This window comes from Rhinichthys klamathensis, unplaced genomic scaffold, assembly GCF_029890125.1.
Source record: "Rhinichthys klamathensis goyatoka isolate OS25496 unplaced genomic scaffold, OSU_Roscu_1.1 h1tg000094l_1, whole genome shotgun sequence".
Taxonomy (NCBI): Eukaryota; Metazoa; Chordata; class Actinopteri; order Cypriniformes; family Leuciscidae; genus Rhinichthys; species Rhinichthys klamathensis.
In genome coordinates, this window is record NW_026606633.1 from 954,583 (window position 1) to 977,970 (window position 23,388).

General features: G+C 38.9%; 1 protein-coding gene across 1 annotated transcript in view; it reads left to right on the forward strand.

The window, feature by feature from the left end:
- Nucleotides 1-5,920: 5,920 nt before the first annotated feature.
- The window catches only part of notch2 (notch receptor 2), a 71,392-nt gene continuing 53,924 nt past the window's right edge, over nt 5,921-23,388 (forward strand). Inside the window, exon 1 of the mRNA XM_056252334.1 lies at nt 5,921-6,260. Within this exon, the coding sequence (XP_056108309.1) occupies nt 6,188-6,260 (73 nt within the window). The 5' untranslated portion in view covers nt 5,921-6,187. The remainder of the gene's footprint in view (nt 6,261-23,388) is intronic.

Genomic DNA, 23,388 nt, shown 5'->3' on the forward strand with positions numbered 1-23,388 from the left:
AGACTGTTGAAGTCGGAGGTGTGAATACCAGTCATGCCTGCCATCAAGTTGGATTTATGACACAATTAACCCATGGAAGGAAAAACACCAGGCTCACTCACTTTACACTTTCCCCAATTGTCATGCACTTACATGTGTGTCTCTGTGTGTGCGTATATTTATACTGCCTGTAATACACAAATCTGTGTATATTTTGATATTTTCAGCACTTCCATCACTGATCTTTTATTTAATTTATCTCTTTGTCTCTCTCTCTTATTCCCTTTGGACTGTGAGAGGATACCGAGCATAGAGAATTACTTTGACCTCAGTGCACTTTTAAACCAGTGGGACCAGCCTCAGAAAATCAAAGGGCGGCTTATTCAGCATGAGCTCTAAAACGATTTGCCATACCCTACAACTGTAACCCACATACGCACACTCGTAATGGATCATCACAATGGTTCTTACATTATACAGTTGTGTTACAGTGACATGGTCCTTTTTTTCTCATAGGTGCATCAAGATGTACCTTTAAAAAAAATAACCTAAAACAGATATATGCATATATTTCACAAAACAAAATAATAACTTTACACAAATCACCCTGTTCTTAAAATGGTGTGTTACCTCCTCAAACATCACACACTGTGGTATTATTACTCTTATTGTTATTATTATTATTAATTAACATATGTATTGTAGGCTATATAATTTATTTTGTCTTGTGGACTATATGTCAAATTACTTAAAATCAATTAACTGAAGTTATTTATTAAGTTATATATATATTTCGGGGTCCGAAAACCAGTCAATATCTGGTGTGACCACCATTTGCCTCACGCAGTGCAACACATCTCCTTCGCATAGAGTTGATCAGGTTGTTGATTGTGGCCTGTGGAATGTTGGTCCACTCCTCTTCAATGTCTGTGCGAAGTTGCTGGATGACCTGGCACACGCTGTCGTATACGTCGATCCAGAGCATCCCAAACACGCTCAATGGGTGACATGTCCGGTGAGTATGCTGGCCATGCAAGAACTGGGATGTTTTCAGCTTCCAGGAATTGTGTACAGATTGCCACATGGGGCTGTGCATTATCATGCTGCAACATGAGGTGATGGTCGTGGATGACTGGCACAACAATGGGCCTCAGGAACTCGTCACGGTATCACTGTGCATTCAAAATGCCATCAATAAAATGCACCTGTGTTCGTTGTCCATAACATACACCTGCCTCTCTTCTCTGAAACACCTTTGGAGATGGCTTATGGTAGAGAAATGAACATTCAGTGCACGGGCAACAGCTCTGGTGGACATTCCTACAGTCAGCATGCCAATTGCATGCTCCCTCAAAACTTGCGACATCTGTGGCATTGTCCTGTGTGATAAAACTGCACATTTTAGAGTGGCCTTTTATTGTGGCCAGCCTAAGGCACACCTGAGCAATAATCATGCTGTTTAATCATGCAGCATCTTATGCCAGACCTGTGAGGTGGATGGATTATCTCGGCAAAGGAGAAGTGCTCACTAACACAGATTTAGACATTTTTGTGAACAATATTTGAGAGAAATAGGCCTTTTGTGTACATAGAAAAAGTCTTAGATCTTTGAGTTTAGGGGCAAAAACAAAATATATATATTAATTAGGAGCTTATTGATGCAAAAGTCGTAGTTAATAGTTTGTTAACAGTAAAAATGACTATTTTGATAGTGAAAAACTATTTTGATAGACGAAAAATGATAAACATCTTACAGATTCTGCAAGGGTTATGTAAATATGAACTGTATGTGTCCGCATGCAGACTTTGACCTTGATGTCACTAATGGGTCTAAGGCTGAAATGGTATGGCCTTCGTTCTTCATGTCTGTAGGTCAATGCTCATAAACAAGAGCACTCTCCTTTTCCCACAGTGCTGTATAAATAGCCCTCTCACCGTGTATGCGATGGCTGAGTAGACGTCACATTTGCAACAGCAAATTCCGCGCACCTGCTCCGGCCAAGACCCAAGGTCCGCTTACAGGACACGGACAAAATTCCCCCTCTTAAGAACCTCACTGCTTTAACTGTCAGCTCTCTCCTTACGCCTTCCTCCAGTAACCTTTTTACTGTCTTTGCCCCTCTGAGGGCAAGTTTTCATGCCAGGCTGTGTCAGAAGTGGCCGCAAGCCGACCCAGAGCCCTGACCACTGTGAAACGTTGCGAAGTGGTGTGGTGCTGCGATGATCCCAACACTTGTACAAAGTGAACCAAATTTTTGAGAACTTGAAGATGACGTGCAAAATCTCACAGCCTCTTTTGGGCCCTATAATTATTGCTGTATTACATTTCTTGTAAATGTTAAAGATTATTCAGTCATTTAAAAGGAGCTCAATTCACATGATCACAGACATCAAACAGAAATCTAATTTGTAAATGGCAGATTATATGTACACATTTTACAGTATCTACATTTTTTGTCAGGTAACCTAAAAAGGTTAGCATAATGTTGCAAACGGTACAGGCACTCCATTGTGTTCATAATCAGACCTTATCAAAAGAGCACAGTTTTCCAGCTTCATGTGTGTCATATTCATAATGCTGATGCAAATTACAGGCCCACTGCATGTCACATGGCTCATCACATCACAACAAACTCTTTCTATTTAATTCCCATTCTGGAGAAAAGATTGGCCTATTTTATGAACAAAACTATGCCATCATTGGAATGCAGGCATTTACTGTATATTAGATTTTGATAAATTACGTTTTTTTGCGGATGACTTTTGTAGATGTTTTGTGTGTAAAAAGTAATGTGATGACCTAATGTGATGATGCATGGGTATGTTGTAAATAAGTGTATTGGAAACGATGAGCAGAAATTAGTTAACATGTTAAACTAATCCATGCATTGTCTTTTCCCATGCCTCACCTGCTGCCATCTAACTGCCTCTTTTCCAAAGGTTTGAAAAAGGTTTCTGAAGTAAACATATATAGGGATGAGTTGCACACACAAAAAAATCCCTTAATCGTTTTTATGTTACACATTTGGATTTGAAGATCTTAAGCCTTTGTGATCAACACTCTCTCATCTTGCAGCCACTGCTACAGTTTTTGCTGGGCCATCCAGTTTATGTTGAAGTGTAAATGAAAGGTCACAGGAAGAGTGAGATAATCTACCACTAAATATACCCCTCACTTCCCTCTCTCCCATTTCATTTTAACAGAGTGAGAGATAGATGATTCTTCCGCTGGATTTCGTCAGTATCTATCTATCTATCTATCTATCTATCTATCTATCTATCTATCTATCTATCTATCTATCTATCTATCTATCTATCTATCTATCTATCTATCTATCTATCTATCTATCTATCTATCTATCTATCTATCTATCTATCTATCTATCTATCTATCTATCTATCTATCGTCTATCTATCTGTCTATCTAATTTTCTCAATCTGGTAACTTCCTCCTTAAATGTCAGGGCTGAGTTTTTGGTGTGTACTAAGTGTAGTTTCCCACGCTGATGAAGGGTGGGCAGAAGAGGTGGGGGTGTAGGTAGCCAATCGTGAGGCAATCAGTCTTCTGATGCCACCTAGCCACCATATATCAGTGTTTTATCCTGCCCACTTGACGCATTACTACTGAGATAAATCACCCTTTGGATGGCAGGCCATTAAATATTGTCCCAGCAGTTCCCAGATGACCTTTGCCTTATCATGGGTACATTCATTCATTTTGATATTTACATTTGCAGCCCTGGTATCAAGTGTCCATCAATCTGGGATGAAGTTTGTTCCAACTTTGAGAGGTTGTATTAATTTGAGGCCAGTAAAGGTGTTTTTACTTGCTCTGCCATTGACGTAACAAATATGTTGCTTGTTGAGGTGCTCATCAATTGCTAAATTTACAAATTGATTTTTTTTTGTTACTTGAGTTGACGTGCCAAAAGTAGCAGCTTTACTCTCTTCCCTTTACTATGGAAAAGATGCTTAGATCCTGCTCAGATATTTTCATTTTCTAGATGTTTAAAATAACAATAAATGAAACTAAGTTTTACAGATGGCTTCAGCTGACGCATTGCACAGATGTTTTTTTCTTTGCTAAATGAGCATAATCTGAGCTCAACGGCACAGATGGCACACCCAAAGATTGAAGCCGTTGTTTTTGAAGGGACTTTAGGGGAGATTCCAATAGAAACTCCTAGTAAAATGAATAATAGGTTAGAATTGTTCAGTGTGAAGCCATGAAATAAATGTGACGTTGATAAAACAAACAATGTTGAAATTATGCAATATTTTCAGTAAAGATTACATTTATGGAAAAATTATTTTTATGTCAGCGAAGGCCTGTAGGATTGTAATAATCAAATTCCTCTATATTTGCAATATAAGAGCAGTAATTGAAAATCACGTGATGTGCATCTGAAAAGGCCATACTTGAGAAATTAGCTGAGACCTGTAAGCTGTCTGGGTCTGGAAAAATAGGGAAAGAACAGAAAGTCTATGGCACCCTGGAGGAAGGCATTATGGCACAGCAATCCCTTTATTGCAGTCAGAAACCAAAGCTGGACCCCTTACAGGGAAACTGGAAGGGTTAATTTGCTCTATTCAATGCAAAGTCTTTCATCAGAAAGCAATGGAGGACATGAACAAAAAAGGGATTGATTTGTTTATTTTGCCTTTACAACAGGAGCCCATTTAACATAACATCTCAAACAATGGTGTCCACAGCACATCTTTGATGATCTCAGGGTAGATGGTGCTTGATTCATGACATATTTGTGTTGTAATGTTTTGATGTGATGTTGGTTGAAAGAACTGTATGGGGCAGGACTTGTTTCACTGACTGATATAAATTTCCCATGTCAGCAGATGACTGGCCATTTTTGTTAGGACTCTCAAAAGCTTTGAATGACACATTTGTGAGGATGTTGTGTTTGCTGCAATGCAAAGATTGAAACTCAGAAAGCTGGACTCAGGTCACTACGTATTCACCAAAAATTGTCAGCATCAAATAAAAATGGACAATTCTTTTTTTATGGAAAATTGCAGGAATTATTATGAATCATTTATTCGTGCACATCATCTATATATAAGCAATACATATCTCATTGTATTAATAGGCTATTTAATGTGTCCATGAAATCCTAACTTCCTTTTTCTCAAATGAGAATGTCTGGTCATTCGCTCCATTATACCTAATAGTAATGCTTCAAAATGACAAAAGCTAGTTTAATACAGCACACATAAAGCCTGCATTTTTAATTGCATGATCATCTGTGGAAAGTAACACATAATGTGAGACATTAACACATAGGCTACATAAAATACATTCATATTCCTTTCAATTTGAAATTGTGAAGAAATCTGCTGTTAATTTATGATAATATTTAATAATCCAAAGGATTATTAAGGATAAAGGATAAAAATCCAAGTCATTCAAATGTATTGGGACAAATACTAAACACACAAATTACATTATATTAACGTGTCGAAAGCAGATTAGTAACAAAATGGTGTTGTTGGGTAATAATACATTTGACCAAAACAACAGCATTTTGTTATTAATCTGTTTTCTATTCCTACACATACGTCTGGCAAATGTGAAAAACGATGAATTAACGGATAAAACTCCCTAAATCAAACCCCCCAGAGAAAGGGGTGGGTGATTTATGAAATAACGTCAACGGGTGGAGAGGAAAAAGTATGAAAGGGTTAATTTTGAGTCATACTCGTCTTTGCCGAATGAGTGAAAATTCCTCCGCCACGGAAAAAAATAAATATTTGTAACAAAATTGAGTCTTCTTCCAAAACCCACTCAAGGCTAAATAAATTCATAATTTAACTCTTTAAATATTTTAACAACTTTTAGGAAGTAAACTATTGAGAAATTCGTTATTTATGGACGCATCACAGACAATAGATCCACCCGTAGGTTTGGCGGAAGAACATCTCCGTTTGCGACTTCAGTGACTGGGACGAAAAGAAGAGAGAAGTTCAGAAAGTTAGATCAACAGCGCAACTAACTTACGTGAAGAAAACTTTCAAATGAAGGCACTATACGGATTGATGTGGTCAAGCGAGACATTCTGACGGTCAAAAGACATCTTCTCTTTCGAGTATAATTCGTTTTCCGACATTTGAGGATCATTTTAAGATTCGTTACGCTTTAACCTGACGGAGCACAGCCTCGCGCTGGCGACTATATGTGGATTTTACTCAAAATATGGGCCAATTACCCGGTGTCTCTTCGGGCAGAGTCATCCTTCTTGTTATCTGCTCCCTTAAAATAACATATGGTAAGTACTTTAACAGCTTTTATTTCAGAACACATTTTTTAAAAATAGTCATACGCATCTGTACGGCAGTGTGAAGCATCAACGCTCACGTTTCAGTTCTGCACGGCCTCGAATGGCGTGTCATCCTCACGTTATTTAAAGTGCATTATTAAAGAAAAGTGTAAGACATCATATATGTATTGGATAAACATTTAAAAAGCCCTCAGGATTATTATTATTATTTTTTTTGGCTGAGGGTAACTCGTGTTTCACACCTCTGCCCAGATGTGAGAGTCTGAGCGGAGAAAATCTGCAGCGGCTCTTAGTATGTGAGAGAAGAATTCAAAATGGACACGTATGAGGGGAAAATATGGACTTTTTAGGAATATAAAGGAATTAACTCGTTTTGTTTGTCCTTTAAGAGGAAGGAGCAAATATGTTTTACTGTTTTTATTGTGGGGTAGATGTGTGTGGACTGTGGGCTTTCGATGTTTCCAGAAAGCTGAAGTTGAAGGATGAGTTGCATATAGTTGTATTTCTCAAGATGAGATTTCCATCTGACGGCTGTTTATTTATGCTTAGCAGCTCATCTCAGCAGGTTTCAGACACAAAGAGTGCCAGTTGTTACATTAGAGGCTTATTTGGAGGTAATGGAATAATGTAAAATATGACAAAAAGTCCACATGCAAGTCAGACCCAATCCCTCCAGAATAGAGCTAAAAAAACAAGACAATATAATGACTGCAGGCTCGGCAAGAAGATGGAGGAATGGTGCTGTTGGTGTTTCACATTCCTCTCTCTCTCTCTCTCTCTCTCTCTCTCTCTCTCTCTCTCTCTCTCTCTCTCTCTCTCTCTCTCTCTCTCTCTCTCTCTCTCTCTCTCTCTCTCTCTCTCACACACACACACACATTTCCCTCTGGATGCACTCATTTTCACAATGCTGCAGCTCGCCCATTGTGTCCCACAGATGATGTTTCTCCTTGTTCATCTGTATTGGGTATCATTCCTTGGGGTGGGATTGATTTCGCTTTTCTTTCTTTCCTCGCCTGGCATGCCGCCCCAGTTGTGTAGGATGTTTCAAGTCGCATGTATTTGCTCACATCAGCCGTTGCAGCGTGTGCAATAAGAATTTTGCCCATTGTTCCCGCCTGCTAGCGGCATGCATGGTGCCCAGCCACGGTTCTGACCCGCTGCTCCTATCTGGTGTGAAGTGTGATTTATCTCTGGCAAACTCCCACTTCTCAGAACACAACGAACCAGTTATGAAATGGCCCACGGTCGTGCATATATCAGGGATGCCCACATCCTACCAGCTGGTGCGGTGGAGGTCTTGACCGGGTCGCTGGAAGAAGCTTTGTTGTGTTATGATGACATTTTGAAATAATTCTCCAGTTCAGGATATAGTGAGTGAATTTTCTTTGTAAACAGCGAACTGCCAAGCACACAAAAGCCTGAAGAATGTCACTCATTAGCTCTCTTGCAATTTCTTTGGCTGCTGTTTGGTGTCACTTAAAAACCTCAAAGGTGATGATTTTGAGTCTTGTAGCTTGCGTTTTGCTTAAAGGTTCCATAGAATGATGGGAGATGCCTTTTACTTCCCATCTGTGTTGAACGTGAATGCCTGGACTGATCATGTACAAGGCATTGAGCTCCTAATAAGCAAATCTCCACAACTGAGGTCTCGGCACTTTTTTTTGTAAGATTGTAGGAGAATCCAGCGGGAGGCCAGAATGGAGTGAGAGGCTCAAGTTTGTTAAATCCATGGATTAAAACCCCAGAGCAGGTTAACAAATGAAGTGGGAATTAAGATGTTCTGCATTCCTGCCACACGGCAATGTGCTAAGCCTGGCACCAGACACACACATACTGTGTGTGCCTGTGTGTGTGTATACAAGCTTTATAGGCTTGACCTGAGAACCATGCCATGTCATGCAGCCTAATTTCCTCCTTATTGCTGACTGTGTGTATCAGAAAGTATTGATGTTAATAATGTGAAATCATTCTCATCTGTAATGGGCTTGTGATTAGGGATGCACCCATTTTAATATGGTTGATATTGATAAGCTATAATGAAATTGTAAACTATTTTGTCTGAATTAAAAATAAAACACAAAAACAAAATCAGTCATTGTAAACGCTACAAGTAAATAAGGCATCACAACATTATAAAGTACAATATGAAAAATGGATTTATTTAGAGATCTTAAGATTATAGTGTTATTATTTATTTGTTTTTTTAAAGATTAATTAAAAGAGTGTTAGATGATGGCGAAGGTAATCTAATTGAGTGTATACAATTAAATGAAAACTTTTTGACCAATATAAACATTACTGTTGGCAAGTTTGGGGTCGGTAAGAATTTTAAATGTTTTTGAAAGAAGCCTCTTAGGCTGTGTTTATTTAATGAAAAATACAGTAAAAATTGTAATATTGTGAAAAATTATTTGCATTTAAAATAACTTTTCTATTTGAATATATTTTAAAATGTAATTGATTCCATTTAAAAATATGGCAAAGCTAAATTTTCAGCATCATACTCAGTCTTCAGTATCATTCACAAGGTCCTCAGAAATCTTTTCAATATGCTGCTGATTTGGTGCTTAAGAAAAATTTCTTCTTATTATCAATGTTGAAAACAGTTGTGCTGCTTAATATTTTTGTGGGACATTTTTTTTGTAGGATAATTTTTTCAGGATTCTTTGATGAATACTCACTTTTAACAAATTTAATGCATCCATGCTGAATAAAAGTATTCATTTCTTTTACAAAAATCTTACTGACCCGAAACTTTTGAAAAGTAGTTTATCTACAGTAAATAAAACAAAATCTCTAATATCAGACAATAACCAATATGGTGCATTCCTACTTAGGTTGTGGTGAAAGTGTTCATTCTGATTGTTAGCATACAGCCAGTTCTCAGGACACTTTCATTGGAATGTTGTTGCTTTGAGAATTATCAGGTTTCCTCCCAAACTAGACACAGCCTATCATTAAACAATCAGGGTGCTTTTTAGCCACATGTGACATACAGATTTAATGAGCGCCACTGAAAACCTCCCTTTGTCTTTGTCATCAAATCTGTACGCAATTACGCCCCCTGCCTCATTACATATGGCTTTGGGAAGGGTTTATTGTTTGTTGCCATGTTAACGTTTAACAGAATAGAGAGCACTTGCTGTATAAGAAACGCCAGGAAATGGGGTTACTTCCTCACTCAGCGTGAACAACTTCCTTCTGCTGTCCAGCATGGATGTGAGCCAATGCCGACAAATCTCTTCTCTTCTCTCTCTCTTTCTCTCTCTCGCTCACTCACTCACTGAGTACTTTCCTCTCAACCCAGCCCTATCAGACTCTCATAATTACTTCCCCATCTCTCTCAGCAGCTATTAGCACTAACAAAGAGCGAGAGAGAGACACACACACGAGCAGAGATGTCCCTTGGGTTCTGGGTTTGGTCGCGGGGATGAGGCAGTGCTTTCAAACAAGCAAGGCTTACAGCTGTGAACCAGCTGCTCTGTGCAAGAGCTCCGACACACAAATGCTGCCTGATCCACATCAGGAAGGAGGAGAAACAGACTTTGTTTAAAACACTCCTTGACCTTATTAGGACTGTTTGCATGACTACTTCTATTGCCTATTGTCCAGATTAGAGTTGAATTGATGAATATCTAAAAGTAAATACTAAACTTTGACACATCACTTATGGACATGAATGAATGATACCTCATTGTTTAAGAAGAGTTGTGCTATTACTCCTTGAGTGTACAATTTTTCACCTAAACTGAGCTGAAAAACCTCCTTGAAAAGTCCCACAAAAGTCTAAATGTAAAAATGTAGTTCTGTTGTTCAGGCAGATCAAATGTTACCAACACTTATGTCTGACTGATACTGAGTTGTATAAACCATGTGTTTTTGTGGGCGTAGGGGTGGGCAGCTCTCTATATCACAGCTGTTTTATGTATTCAAGACTAATTTCCCTCAGCTCTGCAAAGCCTAAGATTTAATAGAAGACAGATTTTGTGTTGAAAACAGTTTTTATAAGTCACTGAATGTAGTTTAGAGAGTCCCTGATCACAATCCTGCATTTAGTTGGGATAAAAAGGCATGGGACTGCTTTTTATTAAAGGCAGGCTTGAGTTGGCTTCAGATCGTACACCCAAGTGTTCAGTGCCAGTAAACACACACACACACACACACACACACACACACACACACACACACACACACACACACACACACACACACACACACACACACACACACACACACTCTGAATACTGGTGTTCAGTTCTGCATGTTCAGTTCCCACACACTTTGGGTTATGTATCTGTGTAGATGTTTTCAACTGATTTATTATAACCAGCTCTGAGAGAGTCACTCTTTTACATCTGGTCACATTACTGTTGGAGCCCTATCTGAAAAGGGTACAGATTACAGATAGGAAAGAGTTTGTGAGTTCAAGATGTAGAAGACTAAGAAAAAGAGGGAGTCAAAGAATTGTGCGGTGAGAATCCTGCCAGCACTGAGTGTGGATTGTGAGTCTCTCGTCTGTCTGTCTGTCCGATTATAGATAGATAGCTGGATGGATCTAACTCCATTCATGTGTACATGTATTTATTTTATTTTAAATGATGTAAAACATACAACAATAAATGTATATGTTGTATTTTTTTGTAACTCAAGTTTAAGTGATATTTTTAGATGTGAAGCTTCAGATTCATCCCCTTTGAAGCAATCACATACACATTTCAACAGATGTCTTTGGCTTTAAAACATTGCATCTTGTTTTATATATATTGTATTAAATGTATTTTGATATTTTTGCAATGCTGCGTTAAACAGCAGGTTGTGTTTTAGTTGTTTGACAGTTTGCATGGTAAATCCCTTTTCGGTAAGTTGCATCTTTAAATTCAACCTTTTCAATGCACCTCTGATATATTAGCCATAACAAACAGACATCTTTGACCATTGCATCATCATGCACAGTTTTTTTTTTTTTTTACCACCCATCCTCGATCAATGTGTTTTTAATAGCGTCTCATGTTAAAAATAGTCGTTTAGGACTTTTTAAATAGGACTTTTAAAATACGTCTCAAGACCCATGCATTATGTTCCATTTCGTTGCGCTCCGTCTAGCTGTTTTTGAATGCAAGAATGCATGTTATGCAAACACTGCCTGAGAAACGCGTCCGATCGGGATCAGGTGCACCTGAAACCAGTGGTTCAGGGCAGGCAACACAAAACTACATCCTTATTTGAAAATGTATAGTTTTGCACATTGTTACTGTCTATCTGATATCTGGAACATGCAATCCAGTCATTCATTTCTGAAAGAACTAGATTGTTAGTGATTAGTTTGAGTTTAACACAAGGGGAGATGAGGATACATTTGTTTTTAACAAATGGGTGTGAATTGCTTCTTTTAATTATTCCACTTATCACCTTCCAGTTCTCTTCATTGGGTTCCTCCTCTTTTTCTCATGTTGTCCTCACATTTGCCCCTCATTCCATTCCTTCACACCTCAGGGACAGAGCTCTGGCCTCATGAATGTGGAAAATGAAGACAAAATGTTTAGCAGTTGGTTAATCACAGCCTGGTTACTCTAAACAGAGTAAAGCTTAGTTTCGTGTGAAAGTTTTGGCTGTTGTTTGCTTGTGGGGAAACTCACAATAAACACAGAGTGAATTTGTCTTTTGAAAAGCAGATGCCCATACAGAGGCTTTTAAGCCCATGCAGCTACCTGACCTAGGAACGATTCCCTCCTGCCTGTCTGATTATTACTCATTAGACGTTCAGAGTAGAGTCTGATCTCAGATCAGGGATGCAATGAATCATGTTGACTCCATGCCAGAATGTTGATCGCAGCAGGTGTGCAGGCTTTCAGTGCAAGTGCCTGGTTTACGGTAGGCAGATCCCGGATTTAGATGTGCATGAGGTTTAGAAAGTTGTACAGGATTTAAAAACGCCCCTTCAGTGGACTTGAAGTAAAGATGAGTTACAAAGTGTTCATTTCTGAAAGCCTGTCTCAAAATCCTTTGATAACTTCCTCTCTGGCAGTTTGATGAAGCATATTGGGAGCTTGTCAGACCAGTCAGGGCTGAGCCTGTCTCTGTGCAAGCCTCACCCTTAACTTGTGTCTCACACTCGTCTACATTCTCTTGTTTTGTCTTCATCGTGTTTGCCCATGAGACTTTGTGACCACACTCTTAGAAAATAAATGTTGTCACAATACCATGATTTCAATAGTCAGTTGCCGTACCAGTTAAATTCCACAACTCTTGATACTAATTTCAATACCACAGCAAAATCCTGTATGCTATTTAACACACTAATTGATGTAAAAAGTTAAATATTAGTATAACAAACAAATTAAATAAAAAAAGATGGCTCATAGCTACAGTATCTGTCAAAGCATCTGACAGGGCAAGCTGCTTTAAACTTGTTAACTATATCTTACCAGTTATTTTGAAGCCCTTAATATAAGCTTGTGTCATGTTTAGAACAAATTGCAGCCCTTCACTGCAGCAGCTCACAGTGCGTCCTCTGCTATTTTTAGGTGTGCTTGTATCAAACTACTGTATCAATGTAAACGGTATTGCCTCATTCCATATCGTTTCAAAAAAATATATCGATATATTGTACAAACTCTATACCGCCCAGCCCTAGCCATCAAGTGTTTTTCAATCAAGTAACCATAGCTTCAAGTTATTCAGGTAGACATTGAGAAATTGAACAAAATTAAATGTAAAAGTAGTAAAATCTAAAGTAAACCTACTTAAAAGTGAAATTTCAACCAAAAAGATTTTCATTCTTCTGTCTGGCACCTTGTTTATCGTGAGTGCGGTGAAACGCCTTTAAAATTCTTCTGAGTAACATAAAAGAAAATATTGAAAAAATGTCTGATGCATGACACTTTCTTCAAAATACCCTATCTATGTTTTACAGAAAGAAGTATGTCATATGGATTGAAATGACATGAGGATAAGAAAATTATGTCAGTATTTTCATATTTTGATTAAATATTCCTTTAAACTACTGTATTATATTGCAAAATGTACAAAACTATAACCGGGATATTCACACATGCATTTATTATTAATCTACAGAAAAGCCCAGTGTAATTTCTTTCTAAGTCTCGTTGTTCAATGTTCATTCAAAATATTACAATTAGGGATGTGAACGAGTACTCGGGTACTTTCTGACGTAACAGCGGCGGTCGATCATGAAAACTATAATCGCCTTGATTTAAAAATATATATTTCTTTTTAGGTCTGATTGGTTAGCGTTAGACAGAATGCTGTCCAGACTAGGGCTGGGCGATATGGAGCAAAAAATATATCTCGATATATTTAGCTAAATCTCGATATTCGATATATATCTCGATATCTTTACAGGAAAATGGATGTGAATACAACTCAAAATATAGGCCTACAATCAATAGAAAATTAATTTTCCATAACAGAATGTAACCAAATGAGAAAAATGAAACACAGGGCCTGAATTTCGTCATCATTATTAATCACGTTATTCATATACAGAAACTGAATAAAGTAATCAAATGGAAAATAACACTGAGTAGTATTTTAGTCCTGAATAAATTAAATACATAGGTTATTAATCCTGATTCCTTTAACTTAAAGCTATCTTTTGTTGTATTGACAAGAAAATGAATGACACACATATGGCTGCCGTCACTTTAAGAGCTAGTGCACGGATCCTGTGTTCATTATACTGGCATGCGTTTTATGCTTATTAAAGACAAAACCGACTATGTTTAGAGTATACTCACGACGACCGAAATTGACAATTGTGCGTGTTAAAGCAATATAATCCGCGAAAAATAACTTTTGTTACTGGCCAGCTGTTCTTAAGGCGGATTTTCTATGAATGTGCGCATAGAAAATAATCTCTCAGAGAGCGCGCGAGCACTGATTAGTGTAAAATCGCTTGAATGTTTAAACGGGTAAGACTTAAAAAGACGTGCAAATGGTAAACTTCAGTCACGATGCACTGCTGGCCCGATTGTGCGAGTGAATATCCATCATGTCCCGACTCCTAAACGCGAGTGTGTGTTATGGCCGCAGCGCTTGATGCTTGCCTTGCACAACACATTATGAGAGAAGAGAAAGAAGACGCGGCACCGCTGAACACTCACGCTGTTTGTGAAATTGCGTCTGGCAGATAGTTCTTAAAAGAATGATTTGATTTTATAATCTGTGTGGATTACGATTGCGGGAATTTCCCGCATTATAAATGGGAGACCAGACCTGCGGGAATGATTAGAATTATGCGCAATACCCGCGCCGAAATTCGAGCCCTGGAATAGTTTAAAACAAGACGTTTGTAGTAGCCTTCTGATTACTGGAGTCCATTAATCGAACTTCCATGCCTCTTATATATAGTAATTATATATTGTAGTATGTAGGCTACCAATTTACTAATGCAATTAATGCTCACACTCGGTTTCTCTCGTGCTCTGTCGCTCGCGCGCAGACACACTCGGAGTTCTGTAGCCTCCGGGCTGGTTGCGGATGAGACAATTGTTGAATGAGACAACACGCGAGGTGAGAGGGAACAAAAGCAAGGAGGCGGGGGCGAGCACAGCACAGAGAAGGCAAACAAGCAAAGTGGCGAAATCAGGATTAAATATAAACAATATATCGATATATACGATATGTCAAAATCCATATCGTGTTTAAAAAATATCTCGATATATTTTAAATATCGAGATATCGCCCACCCCTAGTCCAGACCATAGACTGTAAAAAAAAATGGACAAAGCGTCTGTGACGTCACCCATAGATAGGGCTGGGCAAAAAAATCGATTTTTCGATTAATCGTTTTTTAAAATGTGGTCGATTCAAAATCGATTCTCAACTGCCAAGAATCGATTTTTTCCATATTCAGGGCTCGCGGTGCTGCGTCTTCTCTCTCTCTGCACAAGGCAAGCGTCAAGCGCTGCAGGCGTCGATACACACTCGTGTTTAGGAGTCGGGACATGACGGAATATTCACTTGCACAATCGGGCCAGCATTGCATCGTAACTAACGTTTATCATTTTCACGTCTTTTTAAGTTTTACCAGTTTAAACATTCAAGCAATTTTAAACTATCCAGTAAAGCCTAAATCCGCCTCACAAACAGCTCGCCAGTAACAAAAGTTCTTTTTCGTGGATCATATCGCTTCAACAGTTAAAAACACGCAAAATGATGTCAAAACTCTGGTCTTGGCGAGTAACCTCGTAAAGACAGTCGGTTATGTCTTAAATAAGCATAAAACGCGTGTGACAGACAGTATAAACAGCAATGGATCCGTGCACTAGTTCTTAAAGTGAACGCAGCCATATGTGTCTCATTAATTTTGTTGTCAAAACAACATAATATAGCATTAATTGTAAGGAATCAGAATTAATAGCCTATGTATTTAATTCAGTCAAGACTAAAAGACTATCCAGTGTTATTTTACATTGGATTATTTTTTTCAGTTTATGTAGTATTTCTGACCTACCCAAAAACTTTTTTTTTATGTCTCTTTATTTGTGTCTTTATTCTATTGTATTTATTTGTGCAACTTTTTTCAATTTAATTCAAAGATTGAAATCAAGCTTCCATGTGTTGCATAAACTCTTAACAAAAAAATTACCCCATTGTAAAAACAAACATTTAGGTGAGATCAATGTAATAAAAAATTGTCTAAAAAAATGATAACTGATATTTATTTATCTATTTTAAACATAAAATAACCTGATCCTGTTTGATCAAAGCGTGCGACTGTTCTGACTTGTCCAATTTTCAGCATCAATTTAGCATCTTGCATCAAAATCCTGTCTATTCATTGTATGCATTTAGTGTATAGTGTACCTAAAATAAAAAAGAGTTTTATATACAGGTTTGTGGCTCTTAAAGGAGTAGTTCACTTTAAAAAAACCTTTTGCTGATAATTTACTCACCCCCATGTCATCCAAGATGTTCATATCTTTCTTTCTTCAGTCGAAAAGAAATTAAGGTTTTTGATGAAAACATTCCAGGATTTTTCTCCATATAATGCACTTTACTGGGCACCAAACTGTCCAAGGTCCAAAAGACAGTTTCAGTGCAAACTGCAAACTGTTCAAAGGACTTTAAACGATTCCAGACGATGAATAAGGGTCTTATCAAGCGAAACGATCGCTCATTTAAAAAATAAAAACAAAGTTTAAGTTTTATAAGCTCAAATGCCCGCCTTGCTCTGTTCTGTGTGACTCTCCTGTTCGAACTCGTTCATCAAAATGAACGAATCTTTTTTCGAGTCATTTGATTCATTTAACGAACGAAATAAACGAATTGACTCGAAAAAAGATTCGTTCATTTTGATGAACGAGTTCGAACAGGAGAGTCACACAGAACAGAGCAAGGCGGGCATTTGAGCTTATAAAACTTAAACTTTGTTATTTATTTTTTAAATGAGCGATCGTTTCGCTTGATAAGACCCTTATTCATCGTCTGGAATCGTTTAAAGCCCTTTGAACAGTTTGCAGTTTGCACTGAAACTGTCTTTTGGACCTTGAACCGTTTGGTGCCCAGTAAAGTGCATTATATGGAGAAAAATCCTGGAATGTTTTCATCAAAAACCTTAATTTCTTTTCGACTGAAGAAAGAAAGATATGGACATCTTGGATGACATGGGGGTGAGTAAATTATCAGCAAAAGTTTTTTTTAAAGTGAACTACTCCTTTAATTTCTTTGTATTAATTAACCACCTGTAAACTTATGTCCACTGTTCTTTTTTATAAATATAGGATTTGTATTACATCTGTTTTCATTATAGTCGAATCGAATCAGAAATCAAAATCGAAAATCGAATCGAGAATCGAAATCGAATCGAATTGAGAGCTTGCGAATCAAAATCGAATCGAATTTGAACATCTGAATCGATACCCAGCCCTACCCATAGACTTTCTGAAGAACGGTTTGAGGCCGTTTATGGGGGGTATGGGCGGCGCCATCTTGGAAAATCTTGGGAAATCCTAACCCCGCCCACCGTCTGGCCAATCCATATATGGGTAGAAGGGCGGGCTTTGTGTGAAACTGAGCCGGCCGGTGGACGCGCCTCTTCAGCCGAGCAGCCTCAGCTATCTGTACCGTTACAAGATCGACTGGCAGACTAGGCTACTTTTTACTGCCAGTATCATTATGTTGAAACTCCTTTTCCTCGATTTACTGAAGCCTATATGTAAAACGCATTTGCAGCTGCATAGCTCGCTCATAGGCTGTGCTGCGGCAACTGCACATCCAATGGCGCGGGCGCCTCTGACGTGCGACCAACTAGCTCGCAGATCAGTCTATTCTTATGTTACATTTATTCATTTGGCAGACGCATTTACAGTGTTTCAAACGTCAGTTATAACCATAGGTAAAGTACCTCGAACGCTAACTTATCTGAGGCGATTTAATGCTAACTGTTGCAGTGCCACTGCCAACAAACATTGATGCAAAATAGTGCTAACTACGCGAAATAGTAGTGGAATGTCACTTACCGGAAAAAAGGAGCGAAGTACTCCTAGTCCTACAGTGTCGGTTAGTGCAGTTTATAGCAGAGCAACCCATGTTATGTACGATACTTCAATACTAGGGGTGGGAATCTTTTACCATCTCACGATTCAATTCGATTCCGATTCTTGAGGCCACGATTCGATTCAAAATCGATTTTCGATTCAAAAAGATTTTCGATTTAAAACGATTCGATTTTATCCATAATGATTTCTAATCGGGTTTCTGATCATGATCTACTCTCATCTGCTTTGTAGAATGACAAACCAGTGTTTCCTCTAGGATTTTTTCCAGCTGTGGTGGCAGGCCCATTTCGCCAGGGGGAGGGGGCGTGGCCCATGACTGATATTCCCATTGGCCACGCCCCCTTACCCCAGGTGTTTAAACCTCCCCTAAGTATTATAACATTATAACATGAAAGGCTCGAATAAGAGCGGCAAAGCGATTATGCGCATCCCGTGCGCAGAATGATGCACTTGAAGCAACGCGAAGTCACAGCGCGCAGCGCTCCGGATTGAAAAGTTCAAAGCACAAAGCGAAGAGATTATATCTGTCTATCTATGCTTAATGTATTATATATATGCAACAGTTTATTGAGCATTTTCTTTTAACAGTTTTAAATTTCAGTTACAGTGCGCATGAAGAACAATTCATAGCGCTCTCCAGTGCTGTAATCTAACAGACACCCGGGAGAAAGGATTATGATTTAGAAAACGCTATAACGCGACGCGCTGTGTGAATGCTGAATGGAGAATGACTGAGGAGAGATGAGTTTCCATTAACTTTAACTAACGACTTAAATATTCATTTTTACCTCACATTATGCTCTTGAATGACTTTAGAAGTCTTGGAATATAGTGCGAACACTTTATGGTGCTTTACAATGTTTATTATGCACAATCACATTAATATCGGACCTCACTGAGAAGCTGCAGCCGTGGCGGGATTATTTTAGGTGTGGCGGCCGGCCACGGCAGAATGAATGTAGAAGCATCATATTTAGAAGCATCAGAAGCTTCATAGAAGCATCCATATTTGCTTCCTCTGATTTGCCGCTCACGTTCAAAAACCGGCTGCGTCCGGACGTCCCGTATAGGCTATAGTTACAAAAATGGAGGCGAACAGCCAGCTGATTTTATTTATTTATTAAATCGATTCTTGGGCATTTCAGATCGATTCTGAATCGTTGCAAATGAGAATCTAGATTCTTCTGTGAATCGATTTTTTGGCACACCCCTATTCAATACAAATGTTCAGAAAGGATACAGAGGTGGTATGATGTGTTGTGTCATATCATGGCCGAGACGTCAAATTTCAGGAATTCCACTCGACGCAGCCCGTTATCAGCTGTCAATCAAGCTGTCAATCAAAGTTAACCACGCCCTTATTTGTCATTCATTTTATATCTAAATACGATCTAAACTAACGAGTTAGAAAAAAATTCACCCCCCTCACAGTTGTCAGGCACTCGGAACCTATCGAAAAATACAATAAAAGTCCATGGGACCAACCTGTAAAAACATGAATTTATGCTGTGAAAACGGACATTTTAACATGGGGTCTATGGACATTTGCTCCCTTTTGGGACCTCCCTCTAGCGGATTTTCGATGTATTGCAGTTTTTCGCACTTCCGGGTAGGCTGCACCATGCGTTGCGCTCTCTCAACACTGCTGAAGAAGCACGGATGATCTGAAAACACTGGAGTTCAGCGATCTCCATTTGAGATATTCTGCTTAAATGAAATTGTCAACCAGCCAGTCTGAGTTCCTTCTAGTGGTGGGGGAAAAAATAGATTCTGTTCAGTATCGCAATATTTTGCCCACGCAATTATATTTATACACAGTAGCGCAAAGTATTGCAATATTTAATTATAAAATTATCTGTTTTACTTTCGGGTTTTCTCCATTGGTTTTCTCAGAGTTTACTCTGACAATTTACATTTGTGTTCTACATCCACAAGGTGGCGCTTGTTGCGATGCTTTGTTGTCGTGCATTCAACAGCAAATTCAAATGAAAATGGCTTCACTATTACAACCAGTTGTAGATGACGCTCCGTCTTCTTTCAAAACAAAAGTGTGGGTAAATTTCGGTTTTTATGATTATTCTCAGGTTTATGTTACTCTATTATGTCTGCTTTATGTTACTCTATTGTATTTAAATAATTTTTAAGTTATGTGCTGGGAGCTCACCATTCATGTGAGAGGTCTCCTATTCAGAGAATAATTACGTCCTGTCCTGTAATAAGGTCCTGTGTCCTGAATGTTCAAGGACATAGTTTTTGCTCTACCCTCCCAAGTTTTTGCACTAAATGTGAATTTTTTTGTCATGCCTTTGAATAATATGGGGGACATGAATCGCAATATATCGCAGAATTGAATCGCAATACTTGCTGTATCGCAATATGTTAAGAATCGCAATAATATTGAATCGTGGCCCAAATATCGCAATACTATCGAATCGTCACATTTTTGCCAATTCCCACCCCTAGTTCCTTGGGCCGCTTGGGCCGGTTTCTGTGACTAAAACTGCGATCAAACCCTCTGTAATAATTCCAAACATGAATCTTGACTATGAATAAATGCACATACACAGTTTTGTGTGGCAATAAATAGTCTTTTCTTTTTTTTTTGCTGTGGTTTTAATAAAAAAACATTAATGTAATTTCTAATTTGTAATTACTACTGTATGAGAAATTTCACCGTTTTAATTTTTGAGAGAATGGGTTAATTTAGGACAAATAGCCTATGAACCAAATCAGGAAAATATTAGATAAAATAAACTATGCATGCATACGAGTTCTATGAGACATTCTCATATGAAATAGGGCTGTCAAAATTGCTCAAAAATGACTTTCGAATATTCCCTCTAAAAAAACACATATATTCGAACTATTCGAATATCTGGTTGCGCATTTTGTCAATGACGCGCATTACGTCAATAACAGGACAAATTAATACAAAGAGACACAACTACTTGTATAGGTAGTTTATTTAAGTTTAAACATATTTGACAACGTATTAACTTACACAAAAACAAGTAAATCAACTAATGGCCAAGACCGCAGACCTTACTCTCGCTCGCACTCGCAGGCACTCTTTCTCTCTCTCTCGCGCCCTCACGCTCTCTGCGCATAACAGTTTAAATGAACAACAATAAACAAATGTTGAGTGCTGATCAAGAGTTTTGTGCAAGCAATTTAAGGTCGCGACTCTTGTCCTAAATATAGCAGGCTTCATTCGGTGATTGAAACAAATATTATTAACATTAATTGAAGTTTTACAGTATATAGAACCGATATTGAACGCTCCGAGCGAGCTGTGCTGTGGTAATGGTAAACTGCTGTTATGGCTATTTCGAGGGCGTCTGGCCAGATGTAATGCTAGCTCATTGGCGCACGCGTTGGAGGCGCCCGCGCCATTGGATGTGCAGTTGCCGCAGCACAGCCAATGAGTGAGCCAGACACTCACTGTGCTATCTGTGTGTGCAGCGGGAAAATGCGTTTTACATTTTAAGCTTCAGAATTTTGCCACTCGCAAAGCAGACAGCCGCGCCTCTGCTACCGCGGGCGTATTTTTCCACATGATTCGAATATTAATTTTCACCTTCGAATTTCTGTTTTTTAAAACTATTCGAATATATATTCGAATTTAGAATATTCGTTGACAGCCCTAATATGAAAGTGCAATAATTTTGATGAATTGCAAATTAAATTTCTCAAATGACAACAATTGTTGTGATTATAATTTTAAGCAAAATAATTATTAGCCTATTATCAATTTAACCATTATGCAGCATGACGAAAATATGACTACATTTTCAGTGACTAAAACTAGACTAAAATGCTAGGCTTTTAGTCGACTAAAACTTGACTGAATAAAAACAGGGCAAGGTTGACTAAATATGATAAAAACTAAAAAGTACATTTGACACAGCACTAAGACTAAAGCCTGGAACACACCAAGCCGACGCCGACGGACTAGCGCCGATGAAAGCCGACTGTGTTGTCGCCTCTCGTCGGGGTAAAAAGCTGCACTTGAACCCACCGAGAGAACTACAGCCGACTGTCAGCTAGAATGCGTGTTCTGCGCCTGCGTGTAAATGAGACAACTGTCTATTTCTGCAGATATATTCTCTATATTTGTCATTCAAAAAGGGGAAACCGACGCTGTCGGCTGCAGATACACAAACCATAAACAAAGCAGTGCGTGCTTACCGTTTTAAATATCAATCCTGCTAAACACTTTCTTTATTCCACTCCGCTCGTGTTAATATTGAAATATTCGCCAAGGAACACCCAGGTAAGATGACATAACATAAGAACAGCCTTCTATCTGTAGAGTTTTGACTTCTTTGCTCACTGTTTTGCTATTATTATTCTCTTTCACTAAGCTGAACAGCCAATCAGAGTTCCCTCTTTCACCGACGGCCCGACGCCGATTCAACATGTCGAATCGGCCGAAACAAAGCCGACGAGGACCAATTTCAGCCGACGGCACGGAACCGTGCGGAACACACCGAGGAAACTCAGTCGGCCGACGCACAAAAACTGCCCGACGGCCGACCGTCGGCTTGGTGTGTTCCAGGCTTAAGGCTGGTTTCACACCTGGATCGATTTGTTTTTTTCCGGAACAGATCCGAAACAGAATACTTTGTTCCGAATCAATTTAATACGTCACTCTGTTCACACCACACTGTTGTAAAGCGGTCCAAATCGCGCAGCCTTCCAGGGCTTTCCTTACACCATTACGTCACTACCTCATGCGTGCAGGTCGCGCATTCCATTGTGGGACATCGTCATGACAACAGTAAGTTAGCCTAACACAAAATGAATCGCGGGTTGACTTGGTGCTACGAAGAGGTGAAATGAAATGCCTCATAGATATTTGGTCGGAAGAACACATCTCCCGGATGTTGGACACTACACACAAGAACACCGAAGTGTACAAGAAGATCAGCTATAAAATGAAAGAGAGGGGTTATGAACGGTCCGTCGAGCAGTGCCGCGCAAAGGCGAAAAAACTCCGACATTGATTTGTTCCGGTTCGTGGGTCGGTTGTGTTCTCACTACAAACGAACCGCTCCAGGGTTCGTATGGAATCGAGCCGAGAACACCTCTTCTAGGCGGTCTCGGCTCGGTTGTTTTGTTCCGATTCAGAGTGCGATTGTTGTGTTCACATATGACCAAACGAACCGGGCCAAAAGGAAAACGCCCCTTTGTTTCGGAACAACGTCTCCAATCGATCCAGGTGTGAAAGCACCCTAAGACTAAATGTAAAAATAGCCGGCAAAATTAACACTAAGACTATGGATGGCCAGGCTGTACTACAAATAATGTGCATTTCAGGCAGTAACAGAAAACAGCAAAGATTAAAAGATATTGAGAAGATGAATCCATATCAGTGTCAATTAAAAATGATAATTGTTAACGAATAGTTTGTGTCCACACAGCTGAAATGTTTATCTTTTGCAGTTTATCCACGTTGTGTGTACGAAATAGACACTGCCTTCCTGCACTTTTACAGTACTTGCATGTTCAGGTTCGTACACATTTTGTGTTTGAGCGCCCCAAGTTGTGTTTCACTGTAACTTCAGAAGCTCCAGACACGTGAGCAAAAGCAT